Source organism: Meles meles, chromosome 10 (genome assembly GCF_922984935.1).
Source record: "Meles meles chromosome 10, mMelMel3.1 paternal haplotype, whole genome shotgun sequence".
NCBI lineage: Eukaryota > Metazoa > Chordata > Mammalia > Carnivora > Mustelidae > Meles > Meles meles.
Window position 1 is genome coordinate 60,050,561 of NC_060075.1, and position 26,096 is coordinate 60,076,656.

A 26,096-nucleotide genomic window follows, 5' to 3' on the forward strand; every position below is an offset into this window, starting at 1 on the left:
AAGTCAAACTATCACTCTTCACAGATGATATGATGCTATATGTGGAAAACCCAAAAGACTCCACTCCAAAACTGCTAGAACTTGTACAGGAATTCAGTAAAGTGTCAGGATATAAAATCAATGCACAGAAATCAGTTGCATTTCTCTACACCAACAACAAGACAGAAGAAAGAGAAATTAAGGAGTCAATCCCATTTACAATTGCACCCAAAACTATAAGATACCTAGGAATAAACCTAACCAAAGAGGCTAAGAATCTATACACAGAAAACTATAAAGAAATTGAGGAAGACACAAAGAAATGGAAAAATGTTCCTTGCTCCTAGATTGGAAGAATAAATATTGTGAAAATGTCTATGCTACCTAAAGCAATCTACACATTTAATGCAATCCCTATCAAAATACCATCCATTTTTTCAAAGAAATGGAACAAATAATCCTAAAATTTATATGGAATCAGAAAAGACCTCGAATAGCCAAATGAATATTGAAAAAGAAAACCAAAGTTGGTGGCATCACAATTCCAGACTTCAAGCTCTATTACAAAGCTGTCATCATCAAGACAGTATGGTACTGGCACAAAAACAGACACATAGATCAATGGAAGAGAATAGAGAGCCCAGAAATAGACCCTCAACCTATGGTCCACTAATCTTCGACAAAGCAGGAAAGAATGTCCAATGGAAAAAAAACAGCCTCTTCAATAAATGGTGCTGGGAAAATTGGACAGCCACATGCAGAAAAATGAAACTGGGCCACTTCCTTACACCACACACGAAAATAGACTCAAAATGGATGAAGGACCTCAATGTGAGAAGGGAATCCATCAAAATCCTTGAGGAGAACACAGGCAGCAACCTCTTCGACCTCAGCTGCAGCAACATCTTCCTAGGAACATCGGCAAAGGCAAGGGAAGCAAGGGCAAAAATGAACTATTGAGACTTCATCAAGATCAAAAGCTTTTGCACAGCAGAAGAAACAGTTAACAAAACCAAAAGACAGCTGACAGAATGGGAGAAGATATTTGCAAACGACATATCAGATAAAGGGCTAGTGTCCAGAATCTATAAGGAACTTAGCAAACTCAACACCCAAAGAACAAACAATCCAATCAAGAAATGGGCAGAGGACATGAACAGACATTTCTGCAAAGAAGACATCCAGATGGCCAACAGACACATGAAAAAGTGCTCCACATCACTTGACATCAGGGAAATACAAATCAAAACCACAGTGCGATACCACCTCACACCAGTCAGAATGGCTAAAATTAACAAGTCAGGAAATGAGAGATGCTGGCGAGGTTGCGGAGAAAGGGGAACCCTCCTCCACTGTTGGTGGGAATGCAAGCTGGTGCAACCACTCTGGAAAACAGCGTGGAGGTTCCTCAAAATGTTGACTATAGATCTACCCTGTGACCCAACAATTGCACTACTGGGTATTTACCTTAAAGATACAAACGTAGTGATCTGAAGGGGCACGTGCACCCAAATGTTTATAGCAACAATGTCTACAATAGCCAAACTATGGAAAGAACCTAGATGTCCATCAACAGATGAATGGATCAAGAAGATGTGGTATGTATACACAATGGAATACTATGCAGCCATCAAAAGAAATGAAATCTTGCCATTTGCGACGACGTGGATGGAACTAGAGGGTATCATGCTTAGTGAAATAAGTCAATCAGAGAAAGACAACTATCATGTGATCTCCCTGATATGAGGACGTGGAGATGCAACATGGAGGGTTAAGTGGATAGGAGAAGAATAAATGAAACAAGATGGGATTGGGAGGGAGACAAACCATAAGTGACTCTTAATCTCGCAAAAAAAGCTGAGGGTTGCTGGGGGGAGGGGGGTTGGGAGAGGGGGAGGGGGGTTATGGACATTGGGGAGGGTATGTGCTATGGTGAGTACTGTGAAGTGTGTAAACCTGGCGATTCACAGACCTGTACCCCTGGGGATTAAAATACAGTATATGTTTATTAAAAAAAAAAAAATTGGAAGGGGAGGCTAACCATAAGAGACTATGGACTCTGAAAAACAACCTGAGGGTTTTGAAGGGTCAGGGGTGGGAGGTTGGGGGAACAGGTGGCGGGTAATAGGGAGGGCACGTTTTGCATGGAGCACTGGGTGTTGTGCAAAAACAATGAATAGTGTTACGCTGAAAAAATAAATAAATTAAAATAATAAAAAATTAAATAAAAAATAATAAGAAATAAAAAATCAAAAAATATATATTCCTCACAAGATAGATATTAAAGAAAATAACATATTATTAGTCAAACTTTATATAGTTATGTAACTATTAGTTTTGAAAATTTTTTGCTAGACTGATTACTTATTGAATGTCTTTAATTTTACTTAAAAATTAACACAATTTTTATAGAAGAAACTATATTATAGACATAAATGAATAGTCCATAATATTTTCTATAGATGATAATTAAAAAGTAAAACAGCAAAAAGAAATATCATTAAATATTTAACATTTAATTAAAAATTAATAGAAGCTTAAATGGAAATAATGAATATTTAATTATTTATAAATGCATGAGTGAAAAAACTTCTTGAATGAGTAAAGGAAAGTATTAAAAATCAGTTGGTTACTAACTCAGCATTGGACTTAATATTGCTTTCTTTGTGAACATGAGCTTCTTCATCTATAAGACATTTCAGTGTTTTTACTTTGTTATTATTTAGCATTAGGACACCAAGAGATATGTACATGCAGCAGGAATAAATACTATATCATTACTCAGATTGTCATTTAAAATTTTAATGGAAGCAGGAAGCCTTACTGTCCATGGAGGAGATTTATTAATTTACCTCAAGATATGTTTATCAGAAAGACACCACATATCTATGTACTTGAAAACTGTCAGGAACATTCAGTGCTTCAGAGGTAAAATATTAAGTACCTGAATTGGTAAATACGCTTTCTGAGAAAGATGACATCTAAGAAAATTCACAGTTTTTTCAGGAATATTACAAATAAATTTAAGAAAAAAATACTTAATGGATAGTTTAACAGAACTGTCAAATACCTTAAAAGTATATTGAAAAAGGTAGTTTGAAGACAGAAAAAAGACTAGTACAAATCATGTATTAATGAATGTTACCATTTTAATTAACATATAGTGTCATATTGCTTTCAGGCATACACTATAATGATTTAACAATTCAATAAATTACTCAGTGCTAATCACGATAAGTGTACCAGTCACCTTTATGTATTTCATCCCATCCTGACACCCATCTCCCTCTAGCAATCATGGGCTTTGTCTCTTTTTTCTTTGTCATTTCACTTTTTTTTTTTAGATGCCACATATGAATGAAATCATATGGTACTTGTTTTTCTCTAACTTATTTCACTTATAGTTTATACCCTGTTGCTCCAACCATGTTGTTGCGAATGGTAAAATCTCATACTTTTTTTCATGGCTGAATTATAATCCATTGTATATATATAGCACTTCATCCTTTTCCATTCTTCTATTTCTTTTTAAGATTTTTAAAAATTATTAGCTACAGGGGTACAGGTAGCACATACCCTCCCCAATGGCCATATCCCAACCACCCTCTCTCTACCTCCCTTCCCTCCGGCAACCCTCAGTTTGTTTTGTGAGTTAAGAGTCTCTTATGGTTTGTCTCCCTCCCAATCCCCTCTTGTTTCATTTTTTCCCTTCCCTACCCCCAAACCCCCTACTTTGCCTCTCAAATTCCTCATATCAGGGTCCATTCTTCTATTGATGGACATGGGTTGCTTCCATGTTTTGGCTTTTGTAAATAATTCTGCAAGAAACATAGGGGTCCATGTATCTTTTCAAATTAGTGCTTTTGGGTTTTTTTGCGGGGGGGGGGAGTTAACACATAATAGTGGAATGACTTGATTATATAGTAAATCTATTTTTAATTTTTTTGGGAATTCCCATACTGTTTTCCACAGTGGCTGCACCAGTTTGGATTCTCACCAACAGTGGATTTCCTTTTCTCCATATCCTCCCCAATACTTGTTTTTTCTTGTCTTTGATTCTAGTTATTCTGACCCGTGTGAGGTGATATCTCATTTTGGTTTCGATTTGCATCTCCCTGATGAGTGATGTTGAGCATCTTTGGATGTGTGTGTTGGCCATTTGTATGTCTTTTTTTGAAAAATGTCTATTTAGGTCCTCTGCCAATTTTTAATTGGATTATTATCATTACTGGTATTGAGTTGTATTTGTTTTTATATATTTTGGATATTAGCCCTTATCAGATATATCTTCTTTGCAAGTATCTTCTCCTAATCAGTAGGTGACCTTGTTTTGCTGATGATTTTCTTTGCTTCCCAAAAGCAGTTTAATTTTGTTTTTGTTTCCCTTGCCTGAGGAGACGTATCTAGAATGTTTCTACAGCAGATGTCAAAGAAAATACTGCCTATGTTTTTTTGTTTTGTTTTGTTTTTGTTTGTTTGTTTTTTAGGAATTTTATGGTTTTAAGTCTCATATTTAGGTCTTTAGCCCGTTTTGAGTTTGTCTTTGTGTATGATATAAGAAAGTGGTCCAGTTTCATTCTTTTGCATGTAGTTGTCCAGATTTCCCAACACCATGTGTTGAAGAGACTGTTTTTTGCCCCTTGTATAGTCTTGCCTATTTTGTCATAGATTAATTGACTATATAATCATAGGTTTATTTCTGGACTCTGTATTCTGTTTCTATTTTTGTGCTAGTACCATACTGTTTTTGATTGCTACAGCTTTATAGTTTATCTTGAAATCTGGGGTTGAGACACCTCCAGCTTTGTTCTTTCTCAAGATTGCTTTGGCTATTTGGGGACTTCTGTAGTTCCATACAAATTTAGGATTATTTATTCTAGTTTGATGAAAAATGCTGTTGGTATTTTGATAGAGATTGCATTAGATTGTAGATTACTTTGGTTAGGATGGACATTTTAACAATATTGGCTTTTCCAATTCATGAGCATGGAATGCCTTTCCATTTTTTTGTGTCATTTTCAATTTCTTTCATCAGTGTTTTATAGTCTCTGGAATACAGGTCTTCTACCCCTTTGGTTAAGTTTATTCCTGGGTATTTTATTATTTTTGCTGTAATATAATGGGTATGTTTTCTCAATTTCTCTGCTACTTCATTATTAGTATATAGAAATGCATCTTATTTTTGTGTATTAATTTTATATCCTGCAACTTAATTTATCAGTTCTAATAGTTTTTTAGTGGAGTCTTCAGTGTTATTACTGTATTAATGGATTTTTAAAAAGAAGTAGTTCAGCAATGCTGCATACTTGTAGGAGACTCTGCTACAGGTTGGAACTAATTTGAAACTAGAACTTGGCAGCTGTCCTCCTTTTGCTGTTGGGCTGGGAGGCCTCTGCCCTAATGCAGGAATGATCTGGGCTCCTAAACCATTGCCCACCATGAACACACACAGTAGGAACTTGCACAGTCTTAGAGATAAGCATGGATGCTGCAGATTATGTCATAGTATGAAAATAAGATGTATGAAGTTCAAAAATCCTATGAAACTGTGTATTTCAAACATTCTCTCTTTTTCTTTCTCTCAGTCTGTCATGAGTGAAAAGCTGATATACTCAGGATGTATCTAAACTCTATAGAAATATGTAAAATGTAAAAAATGGCAACCTTTGCAGAGGTAATGATTTAGGAAAGATCACAGCTCTAACAATGGTGATAGGAGGAGGGGGGCAGTGATAAACAATGATGATTTCAATATTGACATGTCATATTCCAAATATGTATGTAGTATTCAAATGAGATATTCAGGAGTCAGCTTGTATTCAAAGAAGACAACTCTAAGGAGGGCATGTTACAGTATTCATGAAGCTAGACAGGGATCTGAGGAGACTAAGAGGACATGAAAAATACTTAAGGAAGAGGCAAAAATAAGCTTAAAGGTGCTGAGGCGCATTTGAAAGACTGACAGAAAAATCACAGGGAATGAAAGGAAGGAGGGGGATGCATGCAGTGAGGTTGTTGCTGAGATTGCCAGGCTCTAGTTCATGTTATTATACTCAAAGCCAGATAAGGTGGCCATGGGAATTTGTACTTTGTTCCAAAATCAGTGAAACAGAATGTAAAATTTAAGGTGAAAAATGATTGATATGATTTACATACTACAAAGATTTTTCTAATTGTTATGTAGGCAGTAGTTTCGAAGTGTGTTGGGAAAAAACCAGATAGGTTAGATAGGTAATTATAATGGTGCAGGAGAGACAGAAAGGAGGCTTGATGGATGGTAGCAGTGGGAAAGGAGTCAGATTTGGAGGTATGGTCTTCAATTTTTTTTAAACTTCAATTTAAATTTAAACAAAAATAAAATTTCAACTGGTGAAATATGTGTATTAATGTCTGGTTTTTATGTAACTAATGACATTTCATAAAATTATACTTATTTATATACCTGATAAGAAATGTTGACATTTGGAAACATTTTAATTATCTTTCTTCCTGATCTATTTTATTTTAAAAATTCTGTTTGTGACCCTCTATTTGACTTGGCAGTTCGCAAGTAGGTCTATAGAACCTATAGGAATCAATATTAAACTGATTATGGAAAGTAAGAAATAGAAGAATCAAGGTAGACTCCCAGGTATAGGCTGTTCAGTGAAATTCAAAAGAACTACTGATTATTCCCTGGAAACTCAATGTGGTAATGGTGACATTTAGCATGCTACATAATGAACCGATGGATTAGTGTGAGTTGTCTGTCATAAATACAAGTAATTGTGCTGTGAATATGTGTGTACAAGTATTTGCATGGGTGGGTAGTTTCATTCCTCTACATACATTTTTAGGAGTTAAATGGATAGACCATGATATAAGTGTATCTATAAATTTTTAAGGAATCTGCTTGACAGCTTTCCATCATGATTTGTTTCATTTTCCATTCCCATCAATAGTTAATGAGGGTCTGTATCCTTGCATTTTGTCCATATCCTTACAAACACTGGCTGTCACCAGTCTTAAATTTTATCCTAGAATGGATAGATGTGTAGTGGTTTTAATTTGCATTTCCCTAATAACTAATGACATTGATTATTTAGGTGCTGATTTGCCATCTGAATAATCTTTGGTGAAGTGTCTATTAAAATCTCTTTTTAAAGTAGGTTGCTTTTGAGTTTTGGGCTATTTGTTGATCTTGGATCCAAGTCTTTTGTCAAATATAAGATTTGTAAAAAATTTTTCCCAGTCTGGGTCATCTTTTCATTTTCATAACAGTGACTTCTGAGTAGTAGAAATTTTAAATTTTGATGTAATTCTGAGACATTGGGGAAGGTGCAGAAAGTATGTGACTTTGGATATGTTTGTGTGAGGTGTCTTCCCTTCTATTTTGAAAAACCCTATGACTTAGGAGGAGTTTTTTTCATGAATGAAAAAAAACGATCAGATCATGAGGGAACCAATTCATTCCTCTGAAGAGGGCGATTAATTTTCCAGCAATGGCAATAAAAGTGAACAGTTATCTTTCAGATACTTCTGATTTCAAATGGGATACAAGGATTCTTTACTAGGTAAGAGCAAGAATATCACAGTGATTCATTATAGTTCAAACAAATTCTGGTTGTGTGGTGGAGTCATCAAGCATCAAGGACAAAGTTATACTTTCAGGTTACATCAACAACTTGGGACTGTCCTTTTCCAACAAGAATTCCCCTCCCCAGAGGAGGATTCTTGAACTTCCTGGAGAAGGAAGACGTAGGGATACCATGCAAAAGCATGTTTTAATAGCTTTTTTCTAAGGCCATCATCGACCTTTACTTGCTGCATCCCAAACTGAGAACTCAGATATCCCCGTTGGATATTTGAAGTGCTTAATGGCAGGGTTCCTTTCTTATGCAAAACACATAAGAAGTTTAATCTCCTTCCACCAGGAAGAAGTCTGAAGTAAAAGTCAACTGTGATTGAAAAATATTGATGTGTGTTTGTTCGGGGAGATAATTCTTAAAATAAAAATTAAATACAATGAAAATTCATGAGTTTGGATTTGGATCATGAATTAGTTCCTAAACATCTTTAGTTTTTTTACTTGCATCACCAGCAGCCTGATCCCGTGGATATTACCTCTTCTTAATTACAGTATGTGCTTCTGTGAGGATAATGAAAATTTACAGGTGTCTCCTGAGAATGCCTCTCAAAATGAGGCACTAACTAGAGAATTCCTCATTTTACTCATTAAGCAATCTATTAACTTTTCTTTACCTCACAACAAGATGGAATTAAAAATCTAACACCCATATACTCAATAAAGCTTAATTCAACAGAGAAAAATAGGTGGTAAAAATTAAGCAAGGAAAATACAGGCAGGAATTAATGTGGATCCAGGGGTGAGTTTGGTATGCTACTATTTGAATGCTACACACTGGCTAGATTTATGCCATAAATTTGGCATTAAGCTACATATTAAGCCATCTGAAGTGGGAAACATGATTAGGTAGGTGATTCATAGCATCCATAAAATTAAACAGCACCAGTGCTGTTCAGGAGAAACACATTATTCTTAGTACTGAAACTAGGGAGAAATTCCTAACCACATGTCCTAGAGAATGATAAGACCTGGATTTATGTCTACGCTGAATTGCTTCAACTCTGCTTCATAAAAGAAGGTTCACAGGTCCTTTCATCAGCATACAGCAGTTTCTGTGATGGATATTTAGGTAAAGGATTTTGTCTGATCTGCTGGCATTATTAGAAACACACTTTTGTATGTAGTATAGAACACTAATCTTGCCTTTTTACTTATTGTGAATCATACATAAGTCTTTCATAGTGATTTTTCCCTTAGATTATGGGCAGTAATTACCATGACCAAAGATAAGTGTCCATTCTTTCCCTAAAAGAGAAATGGCCATATAGAGACCCTAATTTAACTAGCAGTCCCCAAACCAAGCAGTATGTAATACATGTTCTACAGGTTATTCACAAGTGTGAGAGTAATATGAATTCTGCAGCAAATTACAATTGAGAAACTGCAAGTGAGCAAATTAAAATAAATTTATTTGCTGCTGGACTTGTCAGAACCTTTTAAATATTTATTACACATGAGATTAATCTCTAAGTGGTATATGCATTATTTTGTATTTTCCAAACTTATTTTCCAAAAGAAATTCTTCTCTTTGCAGAGAACCTCATGAGTTATTTCAAGAAATACTCTTGAGATCTTCCACATTCTTTTATTCTGCTCTGTGCAGTTGGGTCAACTCCGACATTGACTCAAAATCAATCCTATAAAGAGCAAGTTACATCCATTCTGACACTGATATGTGTGCAGCACTTTGAGTTGTTCTTTTGGCACTGACTACTGTTAAAATAACAATGAGATGTATTAGCTTGATGGGATTTTAAAGAAATAACTTCTGAAATACTATTTGCTTTTTATGCTCTGAAGTCAAGTGTATGCCATAAATTTCTTTAGAGATCATGTTCTGCCTGATCTTTGCCTTCTAAGTCGTGGAAAGGACTTTGGCCAAAAGTAATAAAATCTGATCTAAGAAAATAGAGATTGAATTAAGTTTCATATGGTGCCAGTTTCTAATGAGAAGTATTAATACAAAGGATTCAAACACTCTTAGAGACATTTTTAAAATTTTGGCAACAAATAGCTGTATTCTTTTTAAAAAATGCCTTCAAAACATATAGGAATAAAAATAATGAACATTGTATTATGACAATATATTCTCCACAAATTATACAGCCTTTTAGATATGAAAAAGATAATGAAAAAAAAATAAGTCTGTATATACCAAGGGCTGGAAAGCATGTTGAGCAACTGAGCATGGTGGGAAATACCATGCTAAATGGTACATACACTTTGGAAAACAGTTTGGCAGTTTGTTAAAATACATGCTTTCTATACTGTATCTTAAAATAGGAATAGGATAGATCATTTCCATTACTTCTGTAATGAGACTATTCATAGTAATGTGAAGATTATATTTTGTGTTTTCTGTATTTGAACTACAAAAATGTCATGCAAATAAGATCAATGTAACAAAAATGGTCTTCAAATTAAAACGAGGATTTTTTATGCATACAGACATGGTTGAAGGGTCTATACATGGAAATCATCCTTATGTTTGGCTTGTAGCTCTTCTATTCTTGTCAGCACTTCTTTCTGTTCATAGTGGAATCTCCTATTTTGAGCTTTCAACTCCAGATTTATATATCTAACTGCTAGACCCATCTCCACTTAGATGCCCACAGGCATCTCATATCATGTTTAAAGCCAGATCCCTGGGTTTGTCTGTTGTAGTAAACAAAACTCTTTAGTTTGCTTAAACCAAACTTGAAAGTACATGTTTCCTCATCCACTCTGTTAGTAAACCTTGTCAGCTTTACCATCAAAAGGTATCCAGAATCTTTCCACTTCTTACTATTTCCACTGAGGCCATCCTAGTGAAAGTCAGTCACCACATGTCATGCCTGGACTACCTCCATCACTTCTCTACAGGCCCCTCCCCCTTGAAAGTCTATTTGTTCACAGGGAAACCAGACTGATGGTTTTAATAATTACCTTAGATTATGTGATGCTTCTATTCAAAACCCTCCAGTGTTTTTTGTTGATATTAGGGCACCATTAGCCTCAAAGAATAACAACTGAAACACAAAAGACATATAAGTTTAAATTTTGCTTATCTAGTACTCTAAATTGTATGAATTCTTGAATACTACATCTGAAATTAATGATGTACTATGTGTTGGTAATTAAATTTAACTTAAAAAATAATATTCTAAATTGATAGAGAGCTCTCCCAGGTGGTGATTCAGAGCCCAAAAATATCTGCCATTTTTAGGCTTTGTCACGCATCATGAGGCTTCCAGTTTTTAAAAAGTGCACCTAAAATTGCACATTGACTGTGGACTCAGTTATGTAAAAAAAAAAAAAGTCTCTGAGAAAACCTTAAACATGGATGTATGTTAAAATATTAATAAGACACTAATCTGATGGGTGAGATTATGACTTTTTTTCCTGTTATGTTCTGCATTTTTCTCTATTTCTATAGTGAACATACATTGCTTTTATAATTGCAGAAAAAATAAACTTTTAAAGATGGTGGTATAAGAGAAGAAATTGTCTCAAATGATGAAAGAGAAGGATGTGTAGAGAAGTATTAGTGACTGAATTGTGACTCCCCAAAATTCATATGTTGAGGCCCTACCTCCCCGTATTACTGGATTTGAAGATAACTCAGGTTAAATGAGGTCACAAGGGTGGGATCTGATAGGACTGGTGTTCTGATAATGAAAGGAGAAACAACGGGAATGTAGGTCAGGGTCCCCTTTCTTGCATCCACCTTGAAGTTCAGCTTGATGTGTTATTAATAGCACTTAGTAGAAAGAAGACTAGGTATTTCTTCAACCGTTTTTTAGAAGCAGAGTTCGATCCCTCTGCTGTATTAGATAAACCCTGTAATCTGCAAATGGTCAGGACAGGTGATAAGAAATATAGCTGAGACTGGCTCACTCTAATAGGAGTGATTTTGGCCTGTAGGGCCAATGACAGCTCAGGAGGATGGAACCATCTGAGGTGGAAGGGAGGATAGACTTTCTCACAGAAGAGAAAAACCAGGGACCGAGAACCTTTTCTGTAAACAAATTCTTTTGTTGTCATATTGTCCTAAATCAAAAGGAAAAATTTTTTTTTACTGAAAACCCTCCATAATGGTCATCAACACTCCCCAGTCTCAGTAAATAGAAACTACAGAAAGACTATATTAAATGGTCTTTTTGTATGACTGGAGTAGAGGAGGCTAAAGAGCAGAATCAAGAGAAGGAAAGCCGGCCAGAAATATTTTCATCCCACTAAAAAAGCATGCAGAGATTGGTAGAGACCGACCATATCCCCATCCCCTCCACCACCTCTTTAGGTTGAGCTGATGAGATGAACCTAAATTCTGATATGCCACATATCAATATATCAATATACTTGGAGGTATATTGCCAAGAAATAGTTATCCATATCTTTTAGGGGTGGGAGAAGCATACAAAGACCTGTATTTATTCAAGAATAAACAAATTGGGGATGAGGGCTGGGAAGGAGATTACCAAAAATAGATGAAGAACTTCTTACCATCCCCCAGGATAGTAAGAATAATTTTAGGCAGAACTGTTTTATGCACATAAAGAAGTTAAATAGGAAATAAATTTGAAGGAAAATGAAATTATGTGATAGGAAATAGACATAATAGGGGAACTGAGTTAAGGGAAGAGTTTAAGAAAAAAAAGTCATTGTAGAATTTTAAAATTTTAAATTTAAATAGAACCAGAAAGAAGAAACAGTGAAGAAAAAATATACCAAAAGTATTGAACACACCAGAGAGCATTAGAAAACAAAAGATGAAATGCTCAGAGACAATATGTGGATATGGAAGACAAATGGGATCTGATAAACAGATAAATCACATTTGTGAAGAAGTATAAAAAATAAATGGAACAAAAATAATAGGAAAAACAAAAAAGCAGAAAATTACTTTGAAGTAAAGGAAGGTTTGAAATATGACCTTTAAGAGGCTTACTTCTATAGGAAGAAGTAACACCAAAATGATTTAATTTCAAAGGCATAAAAATATTCCACAAGCATCCAAGAGGCAGAACTGAGTAACTTAAGTGGGGGAAAGGCACATTGAATTCAGAGTTAATATTACTTTGAAAAGTTAAATGCTAAAAGAAAATACATAATAATATGTGGAGAGTCTCTCTCTTCCCTTCTCTTACAATGAGCATCACATAAAAATTTGTTTTTTTACTTGATTTGTAATTTTATAAATATTAAGGCTAAATATCACATGTAGAAGAGACTGTGAAGAAGATTTTCTATAATTACTAAAAAGTGTCATGTCCTGTATTTTTAGGGGTTTATTGCTTCTTGGGGTTCCTGCGTGACTCAGTTAGTTAAACATCTGACTCTTGATTTCAGCTCAGGTCATGATCTCTAAGTTGTGAGATTGAGTGCCATGTCAGGCTCTGTACTGATTGTGGAGCCTGTTTGGGATTCTCTCTCTCCCTCTGCCCCTTCTTTTCTCCCCCTACTTGATCTCTCTCTCTCTCTCTTTTTCTCTAAAAACAAAACAAAACAAAACAAAAACAAAGAAAACAAGTTGATTGCTTCTCATCTCCAAATTCATACATTATTGGCTGACTGTGAAAATGGATCTGAGTCTTTTAAGTATTTTTTCTATGCTAGCCAAGATGATATTAAGCTTTGTCAGAACCAGGCCCTGGACAGTCATTGTTGAACACACAATTCTGAGCAATTCTGGGCATACTGGGCAGATTGTGCATTCCATGGACAGGGGAGAGTACAGTCTGATGATCAACTAGTGAACATGGTCCTCTCACTGACCTCTTCCAACACAATTTCCAGTAAGTTCCTCAGTCCAGCCCTGAGGGTAGTAGCTACTCTTACTTCTGCTATTCCCATATTTTTTAGAGTTTCCTCAATTTTTATTAGGCACTTCCTCATTACTCCAATTCCATATTATAGCTGACAATTCTTTTTTATTTACTTGTGTGAACTAGAGCTAACATACAGTGTTATGTTACTGTTATGTTATTGTACAGGTGTGCAATATAATGATTCAGCAGTTCTCTGCAGTACTCAGTACTCATCACAATAAGTGTACTCTCAAACCCCTTTATCTGTTTTACCCATCTCACCACCCATCTCCTTTCTGGCAACAAACAGCTTTTTCTCCATATTTGAGTCTCTTTTGTCTGTCTTTTTCTTCTGTGTTTGTTCATTTCTTTTGTTTCTTAAATTCTATATGTAAGTGAAGTCATACAGCATTTGTGTTTGCCTGCCTTACTTCAGTTAGCTTTATGCCCTCTAGGTTCATGCATGTTGTTGCAAATGGGAAGATCTCATTCTTTTCTATTTCTGAGTAGTGTTCCATTTGTGTGTTCCATTTCTTTATCCATTCATCTATGGATGGACACTTGGGTTGCTTCCATAATTTGGCCATTATTAATAGTGCTTTTGAACATAGGGGTGCATATATATTTTCAAACTAGTCCTTTCGTTTTCTTTGGATAAATATCCAGTAGTGGAACTACTGGATCCTGTGTTAATTCTATTTTTTATTTTGAGGACCTTCCACACTGTTTTTCATTGTGGCTATGCCATTTTTTATTCCACCAACAATGTGCAAGAGTTACTTTTTCTCTACATCCTCACCAACACTTGTTATTTCTTGCCTTTTTTATTTCAGTCATACTGACAGGTATGAGGTGATATCTCATTGTGGTTTTGACTTGCATTTTCCTGATGACTGGTGACGTTGAGCATCTTTTCATGTGTCTGTTGGCACTCTATATGTCTTCTTTGGAAAAATATCTGTTCAGATCCTCTGCCCATTTTTAATTGAATTATTTGTATTTTTTAGTGTTGAGTTACACAAATTTATACATACATATATATATATATATATATATATATATATATATATATATAATATCCTCTCTCTGTATGTAGGATATTAACTTGTTATTGGATATATAATTTCCAAGTATCTTCTCTGATTCAGGATGTTTCCTTGTCATTCTGTTAATGATTTCCCTTTCTGTGAAAAAGCTTTTTAGGTTGGTGTAGTCTCAGTGGTTTAATTTTGCTTTTGTTTCTCTTGTCTGAGGAGACATATCTAGAAAAATATTTCTACAGACTATGTCAAAACTAACCATTCTTTGTATTAAGCTTCCCCTGTTCAAGTTACTGTGATCTCTCTTTCTTGACTGGACAGTTATCAGTATCATTAGAAGTCCCACATCAGTTTCATTTTTTTTTAAATATTTTATTTATTTATTTGACAGAAAGAGACACAGAGAGAGAGGGAACACAAGCAGGGGGAGTGAGAGAGGGAGAAACAGGTTTCTGGCTAAGCAGAGAACCTGATGCGGGGCTCGATCCCAGTACCTCGGGATCATGACCTGAGCTGAAGGCGGAGGCTTTAACCCCCTGAGCCACCCAGGCGCCCCTCAGTTTCATTTTTTAAAAATTTTATTTATTTATTTATTTATTTATTTATTTATTTATTTTAGTGTCTGATCAGTACAAGAAGCTTCTGATGTCTTTTTGTTCTGATTTATTTGCAGATGAGAGCATAGTGCCACAGGTTGTCATGTCTTGAGCTCTCACGGGATACTTATCACTCACATCAGGCTCTTAAGCATTTCCACTTTAATTAGGTGAAAGAAGGAACTGCCAATAAAGCCCCATTGAGTAGGAATCTTTGGATAGAAACCTGACAGAAAGCATCTGGAACTATCTCTGGCTTTTTTTTGCTGGTTCTGGTATAGGCTTTAAACCATCTTTTCTATACATCTTGTTTCACCTGATGGGTTTCTAGCCTAAGCATTTTATCTCTGTTGATTTTAGAGGGGGGGATTAATTTTTGAGTAGAGATTTTATTTTTAGCCAAGGATTTCTTCACATATATAGGTAAGAAAAAATTATGGTAAGATATACAATGATATGTATAACCTCGGCTCGGGTCATGATCCCGGGGTCCTGGGATCGAGCCCCACATCGGGCTCTCTGCTCCGTGGGGAGCCTGCTTCCTCCTCTCTCTCTGCCTGCCTCTCTGCCTAGTTGTGATTTCTCTCTGTCAAATAAATAAAAAAAAAAAAAAAAGAAGAAAAGAAAGAAAATCTTGCCACCTATGCCAGTACCAAAGAAGAGGAAGGAGGGGGAGGAGGAAGGGGAGGAGGGGGAGGATAATAGGGGTGTCTGGCTGGCTCAGCTTGTGGAGTGTGTGACTCTTGATCTCAGGGTTGTGGGCTTTAGCCCCATATTGGGGGAGAGATTACTTAAAAATAAAATCTTAAAAAAAAAAAGCATGGAGAGGATAAGGAATTGGTAGTTTGCATTGGCATCACTCAAATACAGAATGAGGTTTAAATGATGGTAATGTCTATGTTCATTTGTTCCAGACAGGTTTATTGAGTGCCTGTGATGTCAATTCTTCCAAATCAATCCATGAATTCAATGAAGTTCCACTTAAAATGCCAATAGGATTTTTTAGGTTTATGTTAAATAGATCCATTAGAACAAATGTGAAAAGTAGTTTAAAATTTTTGAAAAACAAAACTCACAAATGAAAAGTTGTTCTACAAGTTATTAGAATTTATTATGGTAGTACAGTAATTAAGACAACATGATACAGTACAAGAATAGATACATACATCAGTAGGACAGAGTGGAGAGCCTGGAGATGGTGCAGACTTGTCAAAGAATAGTGTGGAAGGTACTGACTTTAAGTAATGGAACGGGAAGAACTGGGATCATCCAAGGTAGATAGGGAGGGTATAACATGAAATAATGACTTCATACCATATACAAACTGAACTCCAGATGACTAAAGGAACAACTGAAAAGTCCTGGAAACATACTAGAAGAAAACACAGAAGGTTATTTTTGTAGAATTCTGGTGAAGAAAACAGTCATGAACAAGACCCAAAGGCAGAAGTAATAAAATGAATGATAGCAGGACACACAAAGTTACAATTGCTGTATGACAACATACAGGTAACAAAGCTGAAAACATATAAAGACTGACAGAACATTTGCCATATACAGGAGCAAAATACATATATATATATCTATGTATATATATATATGTAGAATACAAATGGTGTATAAATCAGTACAGAAAGATAATATAAAATCACATGCAACATATATTTAAAAATAAGTCACACACAAAGAAAAACAAATGACGAATAAGTATATTGCCAAGATTTTCAAAGTCACTGGAAAAATGCAAATTAAGGCAAGATGTCATTTTTCCCCATGGGCTTAAAACTGTAAAGGACTGATAGAAGCTAGTGTTAACAAGAGTGAAAGGCAATCTTGGTGGTGAATTTGGCAGCCACTCTCAAAGCATAAATTTTACGTACCCTTCAATAACATAATTCCACTGCTAGAAATCTGTTTAATACAAAATATACATAACTGTATGAGATATTTATACCATGACGTTCATTGCTGCATTAAATTTATTAGCTAAAACTGAAAAACTAGACTTAATTGCACTGCAGTGGATAAACAGTTGAGTAAGTTACAATGGTGTGCTGGTCCTTGATTGGCTTTTTCCTTGGATGCATTCCTCCCCTTCTTCTTCCCTCTTCCATGGTCCCTCCAGGCCAGAGACTTCTCCCAGGCTTTTCTTTTAACTGGCTTTGACTCACTTAGGCCAATGGGAAGTATTGCTGGGAGGTTGGTTGGCTGTAAGGGAGTAGCCATCATATTCTTTCCTAACTCTCTTTGCTTTGGTTATTGTTTTGGGGGTTTGTTCCATGGCCAGTGATCTTATTAGGTCCATTGTGGTTAATACTGCCCAGACCCTGCACAGTATTAACACACCCTCCTTTTTTTTGTCCCTATAGCTTAAAGATGCTAGTGACTTCCTATCGATATTGATCCCTAGATTTCTTCTTTGTTCTTATTTGATTTTTCACCTCTTCTACTGTTTCTGTAACTAATTCTTAGTATTAGTGTTCAGTCACTTTAAATACTTAAAATAGATTTTGTATTCCTGCTTGGAATGTATACATACACACCTCTGCAGCTGATAAAGAAAACAGTAGTAAAAGAAATTTAAAAATGAAAAAGTCTAACCACATACTGAGTGGAGGGAACTTCTAATAAATTGATGACTCCACAGTAACTCAGGTTCTGCCACTTTTCCAATGCCCACCTCCACAAAGAAATGTCAGGTCTTTTTCAAGATGAAGCACCATACTTATTGTAGTGTACATTTCCTAACCATGTAACATGCATGTGTAAAAGTGTAGTACAATTTTTATTAGGTCTTTATCTTCTTTTTCTTCCTTATGGATCATTACAGAGTTTTCAAGTATTTACCCAAATCCCATTTTTCTCATCAGTCTCATGGTTTTTATTGTACAGCTTTGCAAATTACACTGATTTTTAGCAGCTTGTATATGTCATATAGCAGCAGAACTGACTATTCATATACCAAAATGTTAATAATGTCTCTTGGGTAACAATTTATTTATTGTTTATCTGTAGTTTCTATTTTTTCTAAAATAATCATGTATTGATAATTTAGTGAAATCTATATAAACATGTTTAAAAGATGAGTTGGTAGCTAAGGGGTGATCACAGCCATTCCAGGTGAAGGGATGAGGCTGTTCAGGAAACCTCCACTCATTCACTGATGATGCAATCAGTGAAGTGCCCTCTAACCTCCCTGAAAGGCATAAAGGCATAATCAACTTATGCTCCTCCTGCAAAACACAGATACAGTCTTGCAGCAATATCTTGACAGCTTCTTTGATCAGAGAGTCCCCATAAGTGCTCAGAAAAGTACAGATGTGATTAGTCAAGGTTTCATTAAACATGGTGGCTCATATAACAAGCCAAATGCCCCCAAATTGGTTTGCAAACATTCAGAAATTAATACTGTACAAGTCCAGAAATCTATAGGCAATAACCAGTGTGATATAGTCAGTGCTTATTGACTTTGAAGCTTAGCCTTACTGAGATTAGAGCACCCTGTCCTTCGAGGGAATAGGACTCTGAGAAGACAACAAACACCGCAATGTGAATTAAAAAAAAAAAAAAAGAATTTTCATTTTGTGCTCTGACTCTTGAATAGCTGTCTACTTTTTCAGAGTGAACTTTCACCTGTTAGCACTTTTCTCTTCCCCTTTCTAAGGCTGCATCATGTTTTTGGGTTTTGTTTGTTTGTCTGTTTTTCTTTTTTTTTTTTTTTTTTAATGTTATGTCACTCCACCTACGGTCAAACTCCAGTGTTTATCTTTGTTTTCGGCATGATTCCTCCCCTTTCCCTCCCTCCTGTGTCCTGCACCCACTGAACTCTGAACTCCTTCTTGGTCCCTGTGTTTTCCTGTCTCTCTACACAGAATCTGCTGTTGGCTGTGTTCTCCATGGAGCTCTCTTCCTAGCTGTTCTCTGACAAAGGGCTTGTTCTGTGTAGCACAGTTCTGGTCCTCTTTGTTCAGCCTCTGGCTTCAACCACTGAATCGCAAATATTCTCCAGCTGGGAATCAGACAAGGGCAGACATGAACCCAGAAGCCCAACTGGATGTTTCAGTTTCCCAGGGAATTCGCATGATGTTTTACATGGTGAAGCCCAATGAAACGTCATTCCAAACCCTGGAAGAGGTGCCTGATTATGTAAAGCAGGTGAGATTATATGGGCAGAGGCTACTGTTGCGTTTGTCTTAATAAGAAGTGTGTTAAACCTATCCTGGGGTTTTGTTCACATTTGTTCTTCAAATTATTAAATTCTAATAAAAATAATTTAGTTTTATAAAGGCATGGAGCCATATTAAAATTTCTACTTGAATTGAACTTCTGTACAATATCAAAGACCAGTTTCTCCTGTTAAACTCCGTTTCTTAGATATGTCACTGCAGAATATGATAAAACTTTACAAAGTTTTCCTAGACACAGTGGTGTTACAAATTTAGTTGTCAGAAGCTCAGTGTCAAATGGTTATATGACATCAATAAACTCTGTAACAGTTTTGGTTTTAAAGGGCAAATCACCTCCCAGGAAACTATTTCCTCTTTAATTTGGTAGAGTAGTTCTGCAGAATGGATATAGAGCTGACCGAGTCCAACTCTGACTTCCTAAGTTTGAACTTCAACCAAGTTTTCTTTGAAATTCTGAAGTGTTCAGAGGCACTTTTTACTTCTGGTTCCTGGCTATGATTGGAAGTGGAAATATCCAGAATTAGAACTTGAATACCTAAGTTCCCCACCTGTCAAGGTTGTTCCTATAACACTTACGAGTTCAGACCAGAAATAAGGAAAAAAAAAAAAATGACATCAGAGAATATGTTCTTGGGAGTTCAGTTTAGAAAACTTCAGAACTCATGACCAGCTTCCAAGTTAGTGTAACCCATAATTTTTCAGGATTTGATATTATTCCTTTCTGAGTTTTTAAGGAGAAAAATGTGATACTCCCATCTTTATAAATCATTATTTTTTGTATTATAACATCAAACTTTTTTCAGCATTTGTCATCCATAGTGGAGCCTAAAAATACTTATTATAGCACAAAGCTAAAACCGAGTGAATAAAACTTAAATGATGTTTTATTTATTTTTATTTTTATTATTTTTTTTAAAGATTTTATCTATTCATCAGATAGAGATCACAAGTAGGCAGAGAGGCAGGCAGAGATAGAGGGGAAAGCAGGCTCACCGCTGAGCAGAGAGCCCAATGCGGGGCTCGATCCCAGAACCCTGAGATCATGACCTGAGCCGAAGGCAGAGGCTTTAACCCACTGAGCCACCCAGGTGCCCCTTGAATGATGTTTTAAATACATGATGTTTTAAACATGATGTTTAAAAAATGATTGTTTTAAACAATCATATTCTCTGAAATACTTGGAAGAAACTGTTTTGTTCCTACAGTTTCAATTTGGTCATTCCTGTAATTTTAATATGAAAAACTAGAAATACGTGTATCCTAAGTGAAGCCTTTTAAAGAGGGTCTTAGTCATGGAGATAATAGCCTTCTGATTATTGTGCTTATTTTAAATTTTTTTTTCTGGTCTAACTTGAAACCTATCCCTCCTAAAGCTTATTATTTTCTTGGCAGAATTGTCATGGTTACATCTATGGTTATATTTCATTTCCAAATTGGATGATAGATTTTGAGCACCTGTTTAGTATATGCCTGAAATAATCATATTTCTTTGCCTGTTGGGAGGAAGTGATCCTCTAGGATAAGTATATACCTTCTCCTGCTATGAGATGTCACCCTGGGCCTCCTACTTCTGGAATGACTAATCAGGAAATGTGGAAGAATTTTATACCAAGCACAATAGCATCTTTTTTGTGCCATTTCCTTTCCAGGCAACTCCATTTTTCATCTCCTTAATGCTTCTTGAACTGGCCATCAGCTGGATTCTCAAAGGGAAGCCATCAGGTCATTTGGATGACGCATTAACATCAATATCAGCCGGCATTTTTTCTCGGCTTCCAAGGTGAGTTAGTTGGTTAGCCATGCTAAATGAATAAACTGAAATTCTCTAAGTAAAATGGAAGAGGAACCCACTGTATGGGAGTTTGTCTGTTTTCACATATATACATATATTCTCAAAGTATCCAGTTGCTGTCATTATTTAAATTCTTGATATTTTGTTCACCATGGATTTGTTTTTGTATTCATTTTTAAAGATACTACTCTAAATGTTATTTATCTTGATTACTGAGTTTATTGCTGCCCCCTTAAATTTTGTGCCCAAGGTAAGTGTTTCACTTGCCTTAGCCTAGTCTGACCCTGAGTTATAGTCTAGTTATCTACTAGAAAATTAATTTTGCCTCAGCCAAATTCATGTGCTGTGCGATTTGTAGTACAGATACTCTCTAATAAAGATCACAGAAAGCTTTGAATTACTACGTGGTCTCCCAGGTGGTCTCTAGTCCTCTTTCTAGTGCTACCTCATTTTCAATGAAACATTTCTATAATTTGGATCTGGTGAAAATTCTTCATAGGTTCTATATTGCTTAAGGAGAAAGTTTGAATTTTTTTTCCTGAACTGTAGAAGCCTTTGTCTATCTACACTTACTTTTGCTCCCTTCATTCTCCTTACCCCTTTGCAATATTTGTTCCTTCCATACTCTACCACTTGCCATTGCTCAGATGTCACACATGCTTCCCTCTGCTTGGAAAGCCATTACTGTGGCTAACTGATTCATTTCTTAGGTCTAAGGATAGACTTCTCTTAAAGAGTCACACTGTTCAGCGAATCTTCTCTGTCCTTCAACCCTGCTTGAGGCATCACTTCACTGTGGTCCCATGGAATCTTGTGCTTACCCCAGTTGCAGAATTGTCACATGGCATTATGCTCACCTGTTTTTTTCCCAGTCCTCCCTGATGGATTGCATGCAACTTGAGAGAAAGAGGGATCTTTCTTCGTAATTTTAACCCCTATGCTTGGAATGATATCTGGTATATTCTAGATTTTTAAAAATTTAATATTTTTGTAGTGTTATGTTGGTAAGATTAGATGATGAAGGAACCAGTGAACAATAAATGCCCCACTACTTTTTAGAAAGAGTAAATTACAATGTAAGCAGAGGAAAAGCAATGCATGGGAGGCTCTTCAGTACATGAGGATTTACCAAAGGGGCAGAAGGTGAATCTTCCCTTAGAAGTCTGTGCTCTGCATTGCTGATGAATGTTCTCATTCCTACTTCCCACTCATTGCCTCTTTTACTGTTTTAAGAGCTTTACTTCTGACCAGTGCTCATTGCTTTGGAATGTTTCTGTGAACCACCCAGTGGGAAACCAAGGTGGATTTTTTAAAATAAAAACTTAAAGATATCTGAGAAAAGGTAGAATAATTTCATGTAATTGCATAAAATTGTTTAGATGGGGAGTAAACCTAAAAGGAAAATTTCTTTCATAAATGTTTCTATGGAAAAGTAGGCTAATGGGTATAAAATAATATTAGTAATAATTCTGATATCATAATAATGACTGAAAATCTACTCATATGGTTGCATGTTGCTGTCAGAATTAGAGAATATCCTAAGTTACTTGCAGTTAGTTCCCCTAATATGCTAAATAGGAGTTTATAATTATGCATAATTTTCTCTATTTCATGTCTCCTTTGATCAGACTTGAATAAGAAATACATTAAGCATACTGAGAGGATACATAGATTTGATTATTGAAAACTACCCAGTTGGTCACTGTAGTTTATTTTGAGGAAGTTAAGTGTACAAGCTTATGGAAATCAGACAAGTGATGAACTAGAAGAATAAGTTGATAATTGAGAGGTGCCCTGCCGGTACAATTAGGGATCACATATTGTGTTGAGTTGGAATGAATTTATTAAGAACTCAGGGAAACATCAAGCTGACTCAGTGCTTCAGCATGACTTTTACTTTTTCAAGTTGGACTTTGGTCACAAGTGGAATTAGATTATTCTCTTGCCATAACCTGATAACTGCTAGAAATAGAAACTGCGTTCTTAGCACAATGTTTCTGCTCAGCAGTGTGATAAAAAGGGTACAGAGTTTTAACAGGTACCCCAGAATCAAATATATATGTGTGTATGTTTGCTATAAACAAACCCCAATGCATAAGGGAGAAGAGAGAGGGGGAGAGAAAGAAAGAAAAGAGCAGGAGGGGGAGAGGGAGAAGGAGAGAAAGCGAGAGACCAAAACAAAGCAGTCCTTCAGGGACGAAACATACAGCTCCTTTCCTTCACAGCCCACTCCCCACAACACTGTGGAAACTGACACAAGCTGTTCACCCTGGTGCCCTTTGGAAGAAGTTGTGAACTTGAATGTGGAACACATGTTTCCACAGTTGTGTTTTGAATGGGAGTTAGCAAATTGCTTGTTGTTGCTGTTGTCTTTGTATGTGTGGCCAGCAATTCTAAATTTTTGAAATGTGGATAATTTTGTAAGGATTGCAAGGATTCGATCTTTTACAACCTTTTACCTAAAACATTTCAGCAAAGCAAATTATCTGAAAAAGAAATGTAAAAATATTTTCACTTATTTGTTCCTATTAAGTGCGTGCACATGCACACACACACACACACACACACACACACACAGAAACAGAGAAGAAAAGCTGATCCACGGGATCCACTCCACTCAATCCCCTTTCAGTGAAAGACAGGAAGGGGGATTTAACAGAAACTCTTAAAACAATATTGCAGCATCAGGGGGAATCCTCGTGCAAATCATTAACAGCTGAAGGTTAGATTAACACGGCATTGATCATATCCTCTCCAAGGGACTAATTTCATTTTCTACAGCAGCAACAGGGACTTTCCACATCCTAAAATACATAATTGGGAGAAAAAAAATGGTACTATACCATTTGTTAATCTGCTTGTGAGGAATTGCACTTTGGATAATAATTCCAAGTAGGCATGTGGTCTCTGACGAAAGAAGTTGTAGAAATCAAAGTGAAACCATGAACATGTTTTTCCAGTTTGCCCTTCATGTAATGGAAATGCTGTATGCAGACTTTGAGGGAAAACAAAGTTTGTTTGAGGATCTCAATTTTATCATTACGTAAAATTGAAAGTATCTTGAAGATTAGTAGCGTACTTAACATATTGATAGAAAAGATACATACTGTGTCTTTCAAATATTTATGTAAGGGAAAATATTTATCATAGACAAGATTCTATCTTGTTTATAAGCCTGTCAGACCATGACCTATAATAAAAGTCCATCTGTCCTAAGAACCAGATTCTGGGCAGACCTGCATCTGTTTTGCTCTTCCGGAATCTAGTAGGCAGACTCTTCCTCGTTAGGATCTAGTTCTGAAGTTATAGATGGATATTTTTATTTATCATAGTTAAATGAGGTGGAACATATGTAGATAATCTGCTTTTCTATCAATTATTTGCATATGTGACTATAAAAATTAAACTTAACCAAATACTTACTAAATCTACTTTAAAAAATGTATCTAAAACTTGTGAAATATCCTGCTACTGACTTAAATGCTAATGAGTGAAAAATAATCACATCTTTTTTTTTCCTGCTTATTTAAGCAGAACTCAATTTCCAATTCTTCATTAGAAAACCAGGACCTCAATTTGTTACTTCCTTCCAATGTTTCTGCTTCCATAAATTGCATCCTCCCCAGAGAAATTTTATTCCCGATATAAATATCTACAGTATGTTTGTTTTTAATGGGTTCATTTAGTTTGTTGAAACAGCAGATTATAAATCAAATTGCAATAGGTTGAGGGATAATTTAAGTAGGTAAATTTTCAAATAAGTTGGGGACACTCCACTTTTAATACATATGGGTCCTTGCCAAATTTTAGTATGGAGCTAGCTTCACGATGTTGAACCATACATATGCACCGTTTTACAGGCCATGACTGCCACGGAATTTTCCATTCCTGACAAGAAAGTTTCAATTCATTAAAAAAAAAAGATTAAAGAGGAGGAAATTAAATTTCTTTAGGATACTTTGACTCCTTGGGGTGGGATTGGAGAATAAAGGAAAATTGTATACTGGGTTTTTATACTAGACTGTAGTATCAGAGGCAGTACTGCCTTTGGCGATGTCAGACTACTAACAAATCAGTGCCTGTCATTCTGGATGAGGACCTTAATAAATAGTTATTCATTGTCCAAAATAAGAGGTAAATGTATTTATGTAATATTAACAATGGTATTTTATTATTAATATTAACATCTCAGTGTAACTTTTTATTAACCCCCACGGTGAAGAAAATATATTTTAAAAACTTACTGGTTTGTTCATGATATTTGCTACGGAGAATGCTTCATTTCCTCTTAACATTTACCTCAAACTTTATAAATAGACTTTGTCTTCGTTGTTAATTGTGGAACTTCAGAGATTGCTATTAGACTAACCTTCCCTAATCATGCAAGCAAGCTTCCTTGTACTTACTCAATAGAGAAATAGAATTCTTCAGGTAATTTACTTCTTGCATAGTAAAGAATGTAGCAAATTTGCTTCTTCCAAATTTGCCATGTTGTATTCATAAAGGTCTATGGTTTTTGTGGTTGTTGTAAAAAGAAATTAAGTGATTGCTTCATCAATGTAACGTCATTTCACAGTAAGAAATCTGTCTTTAGGAGGTAGAGGTTACGTTATGTATTCTGTTAATACTGAGCGAAAATCAGTATTCCACTAGATGGAGCAAAAGTGGCAGTAGCTTTACAGATAGGGTAAGTTCCTGGGCTAGGTTTAAGAGATTTTGAAATAAACAAAAAAATTTCTTGGAAAAAATCAGTATCTAACCATTCAGCTGTATTTGTTTATAACTTCGTGAAGCTTGTAAGGAGATTTAGAATGATCCCATTCAAATATTGGTTTATTTTCTGATTTATAAGACAGGATTATTAGAAACAAAGATGTCCTACTGATTTTCTTCATTTTTGTGTTATCTGGCCAAATCAGACAGTACACACAGCTCTAATGACAGTGATAAAATAGTATAAATTGGCAGATATCCGTGAGTACTGAGTCAAAAATTTCACTTTGAAAGTCGCTTTGAAATTTTAAGTTTACAATAAGAGCATTACATCAAATTTCACTTGCTAAATGATTAGAACATGGGAGCGTTTGAG

The 26,096-nt window shown here is 35.6% G+C and overlaps 1 protein-coding gene across 3 annotated transcripts in view; it reads left to right on the forward strand.

Annotated features, from left to right (window-relative positions):
• Positions 1-18,862: 18,862 nt before the first annotated feature.
• AGMO (alkylglycerol monooxygenase) overlaps positions 18,863-26,096 on the forward strand; it is a 371,384-nt gene continuing 364,150 nt past the window's right edge. Inside the window, exons 1-2 of one of the 3 annotated variants that reach the window (XM_046020060.1) lie at positions 18,863-19,183; positions 20,865-20,995. In XM_046020060.1, coding sequence (XP_045876016.1) covers positions 19,061-19,183; positions 20,865-20,995 — 254 coding nt within the window. In that variant the 5' untranslated portion in view covers positions 18,863-19,060. The remainder of the gene's footprint in view (positions 19,184-20,864; positions 20,996-26,096) is intronic. The other 2 variants (XM_046020059.1, XM_046020061.1) reach the window with 2 other exon arrangements.